The 13,164-nt window shown below is 36.7% G+C and overlaps 1 protein-coding gene across 3 annotated transcripts in view; it reads right to left on the bottom strand.

Annotated features, from left to right (window-relative positions):
- The window catches only part of WDR36 (WD repeat domain 36), a 53,334-nt gene that overhangs the window by 21,670 nt on the left and 18,500 nt on the right, over window positions 1-13,164 (bottom strand). For 2 of the 3 annotated variants that reach the window (XM_030512812.1, XM_030512811.1), the window contains exons 17-22: window positions 9,430-9,537; window positions 8,195-8,292; window positions 6,585-6,727; window positions 5,797-5,913; window positions 5,487-5,568; window positions 1,996-2,183 (exon numbers count right to left, since the gene is read on the bottom strand). In XM_030512812.1, the coding sequence (XP_030368672.1) occupies window positions 1,996-2,183; window positions 5,487-5,568; window positions 5,797-5,913; window positions 6,585-6,727; window positions 8,195-8,292; window positions 9,430-9,537 (736 nt within the window). Of the gene's footprint in view, window positions 1-708; window positions 958-1,995; window positions 2,184-5,486; window positions 5,569-5,796; window positions 5,914-6,584; window positions 6,728-8,194; window positions 8,293-9,429; window positions 9,538-13,164 lie in introns of those variants that run through there. The other variant, XM_030512813.1, reaches the window with a different exon arrangement.

Below are 13,164 nucleotides of genomic sequence, written 5' to 3'. Positions count from 1 at the left end.
CTATTAACTATATAAATTTAATTATTTTAATTATTTTTATTAAATGGTATTTAATATTTAATTATTACGGGTTGCGTAAAGCAAGAAGAATGATGCCAGCATGCTCTATACTGATCCAGGGAAATGACGTCTTTCTATGTAATAAACAGTAACCTTGGTGAAACATAAAGAAAAGAAACCTCTCAGTTCTGTCAAAAAATGCCCTGTGGGGGTGGTTGCAGCAATGGAAGCAGAGCAACTGGCAACGCAGAAGTAAACCCATCTGGGCTGCTGCACTGTGGCAAGATATGGCTGCCCGGGTGCAGAACCTGGTGGTGAAGGTACGCCACGTAGATGCTCATGTACCCAAGAGTCGGGCCACTGAGGAACACCAGAACAACCAGCAAGTGGATAAAGCTGCTAACATTGAAGTGGCTCAGATGGACTTAGATTGGCAACATAAGGGTGAATCATTTTTAGCCCAGTGGGCCCATGACACCTCAGGCCATCAAGGCAGAGATGCAACATACAGATGGGCTCGTGATCGAGGGGTGGACTTAACAATGGACACTATTGCCCAGGTTATTCATGAATATGAAACGTGCTGCAATTAAGCAAGCCAAGTGGTTAAAGCCTCTCTGGTATGGAGGACGATGGCTGAAGTACAAGTATGGGGAAGCCTGGCAGATTGACTATATCACACTCCCACCGACCCGCCAAGGCAAGCGCTATGTACTTACCATGGTGGAAGCAACCACTGGATGGCAGTTGTTATTAACACTTAATGGATGGAATAGTTATTTTCCTGCCTACAATTTAAATCTAGGAGTCTTGCTAAGCTCAGAGCTGTTTCACTTGGAACCCGCAGCAAAAGACATTGGTGTTCACATGTCAAAGCACGAGTTTATATTATTTGACTGTACTTCAGATCCTGAGTACATTTCTGAGGCAAATTACCTAGCTGTCCACTAATCTATGCTGCAAGAGATAAATTGATTTTGTATGAAACTTAACAAAAAGATGAATTCTAGCATCTAATATTGCAACTATTAATTATAGCCAGTCCATGGGACAAGACTAACAAAAAACAAACTAATAATAAATAGACATGATAAAAAGCCACTGTGAATGAATATCAAGACCTCAACCTGAAATGTTCCACTCTACAGACCTACTCCTATTCAGTTGCAGTACTTGTTCTTGTGGAAGCTGCCCCACATGTTCTATTTAACCCCAAAAAAAGGAAAATAGCAAGTCGTATTTGTCCAGCATTACATTCTCTTTAAAGCCAATCCTTGCTTAATATTGCTATTAAGAAATACTCAGTTGAATATACAGTATTACAGGTACATGAATATTTATAACAATGTTTTCCTAGTAAACTGTAATTAATTGCTTTCCCCCAGTTTCCTAAATCGGGGTATCTTGACAAGGTAAGCATTTGTACATCAGAAAGGTTTCAATCTTTTGCAGAACCACTTTCCCTGTAAGAGTAACTGGTACTGTATTTTATTACAGTAACTTTCTAACTTACACACACCTGGAAATAATTTCACTAGTTCTGTGGTAGTTCAGTGGTAACAGAAGAAAGACAGCTCACTGACATGGAAAGTAAGTCAGGCTTGCGGCACCTAGTGTCAAGTCCAACAAAATGCCTATTTTACTTTCCCATATGTTATGCATTGAATTCTTTTCTCACTTAAGGCATAGCCTATATTCACTTATCAATTAACAGCTATTAAGAAGTTCGGTATGTTACAAACAATAAAACCAATTCTAAGTAACAAATACTAGAACAAAACCCATCTGGTCCATTTCACAATATATGGGGTTTTTTTCAAGTTTTTCTGGACTGTGATCAGGTAAGTGGCCAAATTATCCAATACATTCATTTAGCAATTTTAAAACTACCCCCAACAAAAATCATATAATTCTTTCAAGCAGATAATTTACATTCTTTACTGGACAACCATCATCTTAAACAGGACTAATAAAATTTTATAAGAAAATTGTTACCTTTAAAAATAGTGCAAGGTATGCCTGAGCAAGTTCAAAGTTGTACTTCTTCTTCAGTATCATCCCAATCATTCTTAAAAAGCTTAGCATCACCTCCACTGAGCCACCACCTTCAGGGGCCAAACCCCTTAGTTCTATCTCAATATTAGATGGTCCCAAGCTTTTCAGTAAGTTAAGTGGAGCTGTATCTGTGTTAAAACATTGAGGAATACATTACTAGTAACATCTGCAAAAAAGTATCTTACAAATCCTTCATCAGGACAGATTTATTCCAAAATTCTTAAGCAGTGACTGTATGCATCAAGTTTCTACTCTTGCCTTTTTTTGTTTTCCACAAAATGCCATCCAACCTTCAATTTACTGTCCCATCACATACTACAGAGAAGCACATCTCTAATAAGACAGTTTCAATTTATTTGTAAGTTTACCTTGAAAAATATAAGTAACACTTTGTATTTATGTAACTTCCCCTCCTCCCCCATTTCCATCTTCTAAGCTGTAAAAAATTTCTCATTAACCACATAACTTGTCGTTTTACCTCGCTTGGCAAAAAGAGATGGGACTTCAGGTTGTTAATATATCCTAAAATATATCCTAATATATCCTAAAACAGACAGGGTACTACCGTCTGTGGTGGGGTGAGGTCAATCTTTTGCCTGGTAGAAATACGCGCAATTTAGAAACTCTTTCCTCTCCAAAATGTTCTTCCTCAGGATTTCTACAATCCTACCTTATCTTTTGAGAATTCCATCCATTTTCTTTAAAAATGCAGAGATAAAAATATAAACGCTTGTAAACACAGCTGTTGGTAAAAACATTTTTTTAAATGTCTTCTAATTAATATTTCTTTTGCTAAGAAATTGCTAGCAAGAGCAACTTTTTAAACTCATATCATGGTTACTAATGATATTAGGCATTGGCTAATATTCCTCAGGTGGCATAAATCTGTTTCTATCTCTGTCTGATTCCTATGAAAATCATTACCTATTTTTAAATGTAATTGTGATATTAATAGTAGTATTAATTCACTGTTGTACTGTGACATTAAAAAACTAAGCATGGAACATACTATGAAGTTGGTACACATACGATACGGAAAAGGTGCCCAGCTCAATCTGTGTTCCACAGTCTTGACCTGTCTCCATCCCAGTGGTAAACCTGGATAACTTCTAGTATATCACTGCTTACTTGTACAGCCTAGTCACCATTAGAAGAGATGCTTGTAAACTAGCAAGCACAGAGCCATGTTACACACCAGCAGCTTCTTCAGCCAGGATCAACAGGCTTCCTGGATTTGGATTACAGCATGGACCTTGGAGCACACTCTCCTTACAGGAGAGAGGTGGCCTGAGGCAGGCTCACTCCACCACTACTGCAATGCATCATGTAACGCATTTGCTCCCTGGAACAGCCAGCCTTCAGGTGCTTGGTTAGGTTTTTAATTATCCACCTGATGTTTCACTTTTCTCTGTGCAGCTCTGAAGCAGCTTAAAAGAATACTACCAATTGAAGTACTAAAACCACAGCGTAACACCATACCTTATTTGTGATAATGACGTTCTGCACATAAAATGCTTTAAGTACAGTTGAGTAAGCTGGTTATCTCAGAAGAGTTTAAAGGGCCTAAAAATTCCCAGCAGAACTGCCTTGTGGACAAGCTACCTGTCCTGGGTTCAGCTGTAACAGTTATTTTCCTCCTTCTTAGTAGCTGGTGCAGTGCTGTGTTTTGGCTTTAGTCTGAGAACGCTGCTGATAACACACAGATGTTTTAGTTGTTGCTAGATAGCACTTACCTTGATCAAGGACTTTCCAGTCTCTCATGCTCTGCCACTGAGGAGGGGCACAAGAAGACGAGAGGGAGCAGAGACAGGACACCTGACCCAAACTAGCCAAAGGGGTATTCCTTACTACAGCACGTCATGCCCAGTATATGAATTGTGGGGAGTCACCCGGAAGGCCCAGATCGCTGCTCAGGTTGGGCTGGGTATCGGCCAGCAGGTGATGAACAATTGTATTGCGCATCACTAGTGTTTATTGGTTTTTTTTTTCCTTTTCCTCTTTTAGTTTTATATTCTTTCCCCCTGTTATTTCCCTTATCATTATTATTATTCGTGGTAGCAGTAGTAGTTTTGTATTATACCTTAGTTACTGGACTGTTCTTATCTCAACCCACGGGAGTTACATTTTTCCTACTCTCCTCCCCATCCGTCAGGGAGTTGGGGAGAAGAAAGAAAAGAAGGAGTGAGTGAGCGAGCAGCTGCATGTTTCTGAGTTACTGGCTGGGTTTAAACCATGACAGTTCTTCGTCGCACCCAACGTGGGGCTCGAAGGGTTGAGATAACAACAGATCTGAGCAGAGTGTCTAATCGTACTTGTGACAAGCATCCATTGTTTCAGATTAACAGTCACTCATCACAATGTTGATTTATTCGCTCTTGGAGTTGTTGCACTTGGTCTCAGAGTTTCAGTACATCATACCTTACTTGCAGCCAGTACTTCAGCGTTTATCAGCTTTGGGGCCTGGGCTAAGGTTCTCGTTTTGCTGTATTTATGGTAATGACTTGTAATGCAATAGAATCACTGATCATTAAACTGATCTGCTATGTGTTCTTAGCGTGGCCATTATTATTACTGGTAGTAGTAGTGGTTTGGTATTATACTTTAGTTACTGGACTGTTCTGTATCTCAACCCATGGCATTTACATTCTTCTGATTCTCCTCCCCATCCCTCTGGGAGTCGGGGGCAAAAAGAGAGCGAGTGAGTGAGCGAGCAGCTGTGTGGTTCTGAGCTACCGGCTGGGCTTAAACCACGACACTGCCGGTGACTGCCCATTTACATTTCCAAGCCAGCTATATTAGCAATCATTTCCAAAAAAACTAAATTTCAGAGATTCTATAGCAGCACCAGTTGAAACAGGGAAAACAGCAAGTAAATTCCACACGCAATTTACATGACAGTTTCAAAATGAATTGAATGTTAAAAGAAATCCAAGAGCTTATTTTTATATTTCTAAAGATTTGAATTATAAAGCAATCAGTTAAAGCTCTAAGTTTGCAGAATGTGTACTGAAGTCACCCACGGAAACAGAACTTGCTAGGCAAATTATGTTTTTCATGTCTCCATTACTCTCTCTCATCAGATCACTCCCTTCCTTTCTTACCCTACAAATAATACATAGCACCTTTTCCAAGCAAGATCATCACAATCTCAAAAAAAGTCTAACTATCTTAGAAACATTCCCTTCTTTCTCTATATGGGTTTCAGCCAGAACTGGGCTCCATGCTGCAGGCAAGCTACAGTACCAGTGGATCTTCGATATAGATTGGCTACCTCTGTATTAGCTTTATACATAACAGGTCATGCTCTTTGTCTTTGCTACTATACTATGCATATTTTTTCCTCACACGTTACAATTCTGGCATCAGAAAGCAAATGTGTATCAAAGTATTATTAGCATCTACATTTTTAGTGAAATGTCTTGTTAACTTACATTCATTAGTTCTCAGGGCTTCTTCCAGATGAATGTAGAAATCAGATTTCTGTGCCAGTACTCCAAGGTTTACTACCTTTGACTAGAACATGAAAGTACAAGAGTGTACGTGAATATGCAAACATATTTTTACATCTCAATTAGATTATTTTCCTCTGACAGAACAAAACACTTTAAGAAAGCATTACGTATATGTGTTAAAATCAGTACTTTAAAGTCTTTAGCAAGATCTCACTTAGCACTAAAACGCATTAAGGTTTTCTTTTAAAATACCCTAGATAAGTACTGTTATATTGATTCTTGTTTTTACCTGTGTATCATTTTCTTCCCTTGGAGTAACGTAATGGGGTATAAGACCAGGAACTGTTGGGATGAAGAAAGGAGCTGACTTGGGAACTTTTGGTGGCTCTCTTGGTTTATTTTTTTTCTGTTAAGTAGATATTTGAATTAAAATCATCATCATATTAAGAACATGCAGAAATTTTTTTGTGAAGAGTTTTATTTTTAAAATACTATGAAAAATGTAAGGACTAACTGAAAAGTAAATATGTAGGTAAAATATTTTACCACTAAATAAGAAGCTACTATTCAGAAATAAAAAAAAAAAAAAAAAAAAAAAAAAAGCCTCTCTCCCAAATCCCAGAAATCGTGAAAAGCACCATACAGTCTTCTACTGCAAAATCTTAAAAAATTCCTGAAAAGCGGATTCAAATTTTGTGATTAGGTAAATGCAGCTCTTAGAACACGGGCAAATATATCTGGCTGTATACTACTATTTTTTGTGTATTCCCTCTTTTTCTGGTTATGGGAATGCCCGACAGTTAGTTGGAGGCATAACCTAGAACAGCTGTAAAGGCACTTCTATTGACATGGAAATATCTGCCTTCAGACAGCTATTTTGCATGTTGCAGAAAACAGTAATGGCAGAAGTTATGAAACAGTTCTGCCTTCTCAAGTTTTCTTGAGCATCCAAGAGAATGGCTAAGACAAAGTGTCTGTTTTACATTACAGGAGAAATAGCCCTTAATTTACCTCCTTCCTAAAAAATACAATCTAAATACTACACTAGGTCAGCACTGGCATGCCTAATATCATTACCTTGATAACATCAAGACTAAGGAGATTTTTCCACCTTGATTCTGGTAATGAGGAAAGGGTCACTAGCTGCAATTCCAGTTGATCAGGTGAGACATATTCTATCATTTCATCACATGTTTCTTCAACTCCTGCCACATCCACATCTGCCAAGAACAGATATCTTTTATGAACATACATATTTCACATTTACTTTAAAAAATCAAAACGTGACTATTTCTTCTGCAATTTTTTAAAAACACATGCATAACAGCTATATATATGGGTGCTAGCATAACAAATAGCTGAAAAGCTACAGAAACAATCTTTATTAACCCTATGAAATATTAAATTTAAATTGAAAACAATTATAGCTAAAATGCAGAATTGGATAAACAAGATTTATCTGCTTTGGCTGAAATGATGTAAAAGCAATTTATAGAAGAGGATTACTTTTAAAATCTTGTACAGTGTTTTAAAACACATACAAAGCAATTTTAGTTCTAAGTTAAAAATCTGTAAAATCTTTGCATTTAAATACACACAATATTCACAACCTGTTCATAGGTATGACTGAAGTGGCGCATAAAAATGAAGAAGATCTCAATACTGAAGCACAACAAACACCAAAAGATATGCAGTCTGTCATTAGGTTTTCTCTAGACTTCCTATGTGGTCTTGACCAAACACCTCTACTTTCTCTTCCTTTTTGCAAAATATTACATGGTTGAAACCATGAATGTGGTGGAAAAGCCTAACATAGCAAAGAAATGCAAACCATTAAAAGCTCCTGAGCATGTCAACAGGAACTTTACATTTGCTGAGGATAGAAAATGAATTAAAGCATTCAGCCAGAATCAGTTTATAGGATTAAAACATTCTAAATTTTGGGATGAAATCCTGTCTCCCTAATTTAAGTATCTAAAATAAGTATGTGATTAATGTAGCACTCATCATCAAATATGTTCCTCGCTCTTTTGGGCAGTCAACAGTCAAGGTGTGTTTCTCCTCCACATGGAGAACTACATGTAGACACTGCTAAACGTGGGCAGACAAGAGCTCCACCTAGAGGTCCTCAAAACTGCTACAGGCCCACAGCTGTTTCTATTAAACGTAACAAAAACGCATTTTAGGCCTTTCTTTCACTGGGAGTATCTAGCACAGCTACACGACAGCTGAACCCATTTCTCTTGCCAGCAAGGCAATATGCAGCAGTGAAACTACCACGGCATACAGGCATTCAAAAAAGCTGGAATTAAGCGGACAAACAACAATCTCCCTTCCACCCCCAAACAGTAATGTTAATTTCAAACGGGCCTTTAAGATGTCAAAATGGAAGATATTTACACAAGTCAGATTAAAGAAAGCCAGCAAATAGCACAGACGTTTTTAACATCTACAAAATTTCCTTAAAGAGATGGAGATCATCACAATGTAATTTTATGTCTGAACATAGAAACATTGCTAGATTTTAGTAAACAACTTAGTATATGAGTTAAATATGCCAAAAATGGTAGAAGAAGCAATAGGCACAGTTCAGAGAGTGAGTGAGCTTTCACTGAGGAAGCAAACCATCTTCTATTTGAAATATAGTATCAAATTGAAAATTAAATACTCTTTCATGTGAAGATTACCTTCAACAGGGCAGGTGCTCGGTCGTGCCACCATAGAAGGTACATAATCTGCTGGAAGCGGCCGTAAAGAGACAAGTGAATACAGAGAACGGTTTGACCTGAAAAGTAAGACAGGCATTTTAAAAACAATCTTTAAGTGAATGGGAACAAATATTTTAGACATAATTTTTACTGTACTATAGCAATTCACCAAGTTCTATTCAAGATTAGTTTTCCTCATCTACCAGATAAACAAGAAATGAAACACAGTAATATACATCATCTGAAAGTCTGAAACATAGAAGTTATGCTGAAGTATTGTTGTGAAGAACGTTTAATGCATGTGGCATTACGGAGTATTATTACTTCAATTATTGCCAGTTACTGCATTTTTCTGAAGTTGCAAAACTGCCTATCTAAAAAGCTTTGTAGTTAATGTGTACAATACAATATGCAAATATAAATGATTCATCCTGCTTTCACAGAATTTTAAAATAGTACTCTTAGGAAATTTTCTTGAGGTTTGGAACATACGCACAGTCATTCTGGCAAATTATTTTTTCAGTCAATATGAACAAGGGCTAGGTATGAACAATGAACCATGTAAGTACAGAAAGGTCTAACAATTTAACACCCCTGAGACAAAACCACAGGCAACAAATGTAAGTTGAAATACCTATCAATCTAAAGCAAAATATAAGAAAAATCGTATCACTTAAAAGATATGTTACTTCAGTTCTGGGCCTAACCAGTCATTTGCTTTGAAGATAAGTCAGGAGGAAATTGAACTGAAACACAATTTACATCTGAGGTGATTTATTATTAAACATAAGTAATTGCAACTTAAAAGTCCTACTCAGAAGTCTCAGACATTGTATATCAGGACAAGAAGAAAAGCCCCTCAGAAAGTAACGCTATATGAGCACTGACATTTCCAATGGAGTAAAAAAAACCAAAACCAAAACAGTAGAGTCAAAGAAAAACTTTAGGAATGGCATAACATGAATTCGTTAGAGTAATAAAGAAACATTTAGGAAAAGACATAATTTAATTACCAGAATAAATATCTTAACTGCAAGAGACTTAAATATTTACGATGCACAACAACACAGAATACCTGTCTCAATTAGAACCAGAAAAGATAAAAGCCTGGAGATGGCACTTTGTAGAACAATTCCTTATTTTTGATACAGGTGATTAAAAGAATTCTTCCCCACCTGAAATTCTATGTAGAAATAGATATATTACATACTCACCACAAATAAATTCCAAGGTCATCCACATGTGTTGAAGCTAGAAAATCTCCTGTAGGAGACATAGTAAGGCTCACAGCTGCGGAGTCTACCAAAAAACAATCTATGAGGCTAATGGCAGAAAACACAAAAAAGAAATTCTCAGCAAGAGGAGCTTGTTTATCTATGCATATCTGAATTACAGCACAAATACGAGTGAATGCAAGCCGGATAACGGAAGTATGTATACAAATTAGTATATGAGAAGTACTAAAACACAACACACAAACTTTGCAACTGAACAGCACTGTGCAACAAAACCACTCACCTCATAAAATTCTCTAAAATCAACTAAAGCTGGTACATTTATGACCTTAGACATCCACGTTCTGTGGAGAATATGATGAACCATGTGACCACATTCAACTCCCTATGCCTAATACCAACATTTATAGGCCATAAATGTCACACTTCCAATCAGCCTCCTGCTGCTCTGACCTCATCTTTTAATGCTTTGCCTTGAATTGTCAATTCCCTCTCTCAAGATACTCGATACACACCTGGTTAACACTAGGACCTAGTGTTTCTAAAGTCAAGAATGTTTTGAGATTACTATATCTTAGGCCTAATAAACCATTCCTTTCACTATTGCAGCAAGCTAGGGGGAAAAAAAAAAAGCCAAACCCAAAAACCAAACCCCCAAAACACAACAAAACCAAACAAATAAACCAAAACAACCAAAACCAACAACAAAAAACCCAACAAAACCAAACAACCCACAAAAAAACACCCCACACATAAAAAGAAAGTTAGAATATCAAGTAGTATGTGATTATTTTAACAATAAACTACTTCAGAGCTCTGGCTGATGCCACAAGTCTTGGATGATGCACACCCTAGTAGACTTCCAGTCAAGCCCAGGTTCATGGCACTGTTTGCCCCTTGTTGAGGTATAAATTTCAGTTACTTCAAATTGTAAGAAGCAATTGAGTTTGACAACTAGGTCATTGAGAGAAACAAAAAGAACAAATGGAGAGCTTGAATACTTTGTTCTGGTTTACAGACCAAAACCAAAAGCAAAGCGAGAAGTAATGAAAGCAGCTAGTTCTACCACCCAGTTCCGTTCACTAACCATAGAAAAAATATTCATGTAACAAAGCAGTTTAAAATGTAAAAATCTTGTGAGCATGTATTTTCTTAGGTACTGAGCACTCCTATGATGATTTGACAAACCACGTTAAAAATAAAAGCCTTTTCTTTTTTCCCCTAAAAGGGATATTTTATTCTGACTGCATGCTGTAAAGACACACATTACAAGTAAAAACTAATCAAGTAAGAGTCACATCATTCATCACTTTCAACATGAAATATACAAACACTAAAACCCTTAAATGCCAGAACATGTGCCAGTTACACTGACAGCTTTTGTACACAGTGCACAGTGGCTAAAAATTCTACTATACATACTTATTGTAGTTTCAAATCCATCCTCTTACCACAATCTTTACCAGTAACTGAGAAATATTGTTCAATAACACAACCATAAGTAACAACTGTAAAACTAAGTTAACATTAAATTAAATTTTTCTACCTACTGAATTTAAATAATGATTAAAATTACAGATGGGGGAGAGGAAAGGTCATTCCACTATAGGAAAAATAAATTTTTAATAAATTTTTACACAAAGAGTACAGTAGTTGCTACATAAATGCCTAGGGGCTGAAAGCATTCACCTTTATGCTTGCTGTCTAATTACAAAATTGAGACAATGGAAAGTATAAAATTGCTGAGCTCACGATATCAACATGTTTCTTACACTATCCTGTCTCAAGTACTCCATCCAAACTGTAAATAGTCAGCTTGTACCGTTGATTCCTTGCCTATTCAAGCTGCAGTGCAGAAAGAAAAATCTGCATAATGCCAGTTCCTCCTTGTAACTTTCTCTGCACAAATTATTTGTTTCCTAATTCTCAAAAAGGCCTACATAAAAAACATGCACAAGGAATACTTAAATTAAGGACAGCTGAGCAGCATTCCCACAGACGTTCAATAAGTAAATGGTATGACATCTATTACATCCAGTTGGTATTTTTCACGATGTAGGACTTAAGTCATGTAAAACCATGTTTTCCATCCTTTTGTAAGGACAGTATCTGAGTCTTTAGAATGCATAGTTTATAATTTGGTTCTTCTATTTATAAGCAAATATACCACAGTAGAAGTAAATCAAGAATCTGGCTTTTTATTAAAAGTGGTTCTTCCTTTTCAATACACTCTGTGGGAAAAACATTTCCTTTACATTCTGGAAGAACAATTTAACATAATTACTTTCAAAAGTAAGGTTTGTCATGTATCTGCCTAGATCTTGGCTTGACCATAATTTCTTGCAGTTCTGAGAGACAAATTATTTACTTACGTGTTACATGCAAACAAGAACTACTGTTAGATTACTTTTAAAGAACCATATGAATGGATTCTTACTGCAAAGTGTTATGTTATCAAAGAAATGAAAGAGACAAGTAACATTTCTGAAGTTTTATAATTAATGTTGCAATTTTTGTAGTTAATTTTGTAGTTAATAATCTTGGAAGGGAAAGATGGTTAGAAAGAGGAAGTCCAGAGTGATAATTTCCTTCCTATTTATACCAGAAAGAAGACAGTTACGGTCCATCTTCTCCCATTTTAGACTAGTATCATTCACCATGTAAGAATTGGTCAGTTGTGTAGATTCAACATATTTTTTATAGTAAAATGTAAACTTACGGTATACAAAATTATTTACTAAAATGCATCAACAATAGTAACCAATCCAAATGAAACCATTCAGTCCCAGATATGACCAGAGCTGCACACTGCGTAGCACTACTTTAAATTATTGAAAATCTATTTCTTGTGCTGCTAAAAGAATGCACTGGCAGAAACCAAAGTTACTCTTTGGCCTGTTTTTTCTTAGGTTTCTGAACTTCTTGTATATACTTGAGTACTTGGCCAAATTTCTTTGCGGGAAAAGACTGCTCACAGTGATCATAAAAGAGTATTTTTGGCAGGTGCAAGCATGCACAAATGAAAAAAAATAACTGAAGTAAAGCCTTATTAGGTAGCTAAAACTAATGTAATTGAGAACAGGCTTCTATTTACAAATTAACGACAGTACTACATCCAACTTTGGGGCCTGCGGCAAAAGACAGACATGAAGTTCTAAGAGGTCCAGGAAAATGAGCAGATCACTGGAACATGTTTCCTATGAGGAAAGTCTGAGAAAGTTGGCATTGTCCACCCTGGAGAACAGAAGGCTCCAGGAAGACCTTCTTGTGGCCTTTCAATACTTAATGGGGGCTTACAGGAAAGTCTGAGAGAGACTTTTTAACAGGCTCTGAGAGAGGCCTTGTACTGAGAGGACAAGAGACAATGGTTTTGAACTGAGAGGAAGGTTTAGATTGAATATAAGGAAGAAATTTTACAATGAGGGTGGTGAGACATTGGAACGGGTCACTCAGAGAAGTTGTTAATAGCCCATCACTGAAGTATTCAAGTTGCACGTGGTTTTGAGAAACCTGATACAGTGAACCTGTCCACAGCAGAGTGGGGTGGGACTAGATCTTTGAAGGTTGCTTCTAACTGAAACCATTCTATGATTCTACAAATAGTTAAGTATATCACAAAGCAATTCACCGTAAACAATCTCTTGCCATTTAGATTATAGCACTTCTTACAAAGGAAAAATTCACACTACATGAAAACTCCAAGTTTCATTATTA

Source organism: Strigops habroptila, chromosome Z, assembly GCF_004027225.2.
Source record: "Strigops habroptila isolate Jane chromosome Z, bStrHab1.2.pri, whole genome shotgun sequence".
Lineage (NCBI taxonomy): Eukaryota > Metazoa > Chordata > Aves > Psittaciformes > Psittacidae > Strigops > Strigops habroptila.
Note: the sequence above shows the minus strand (reverse complement) of the source record. Positions and strands in the feature narration are given on the sequence as shown.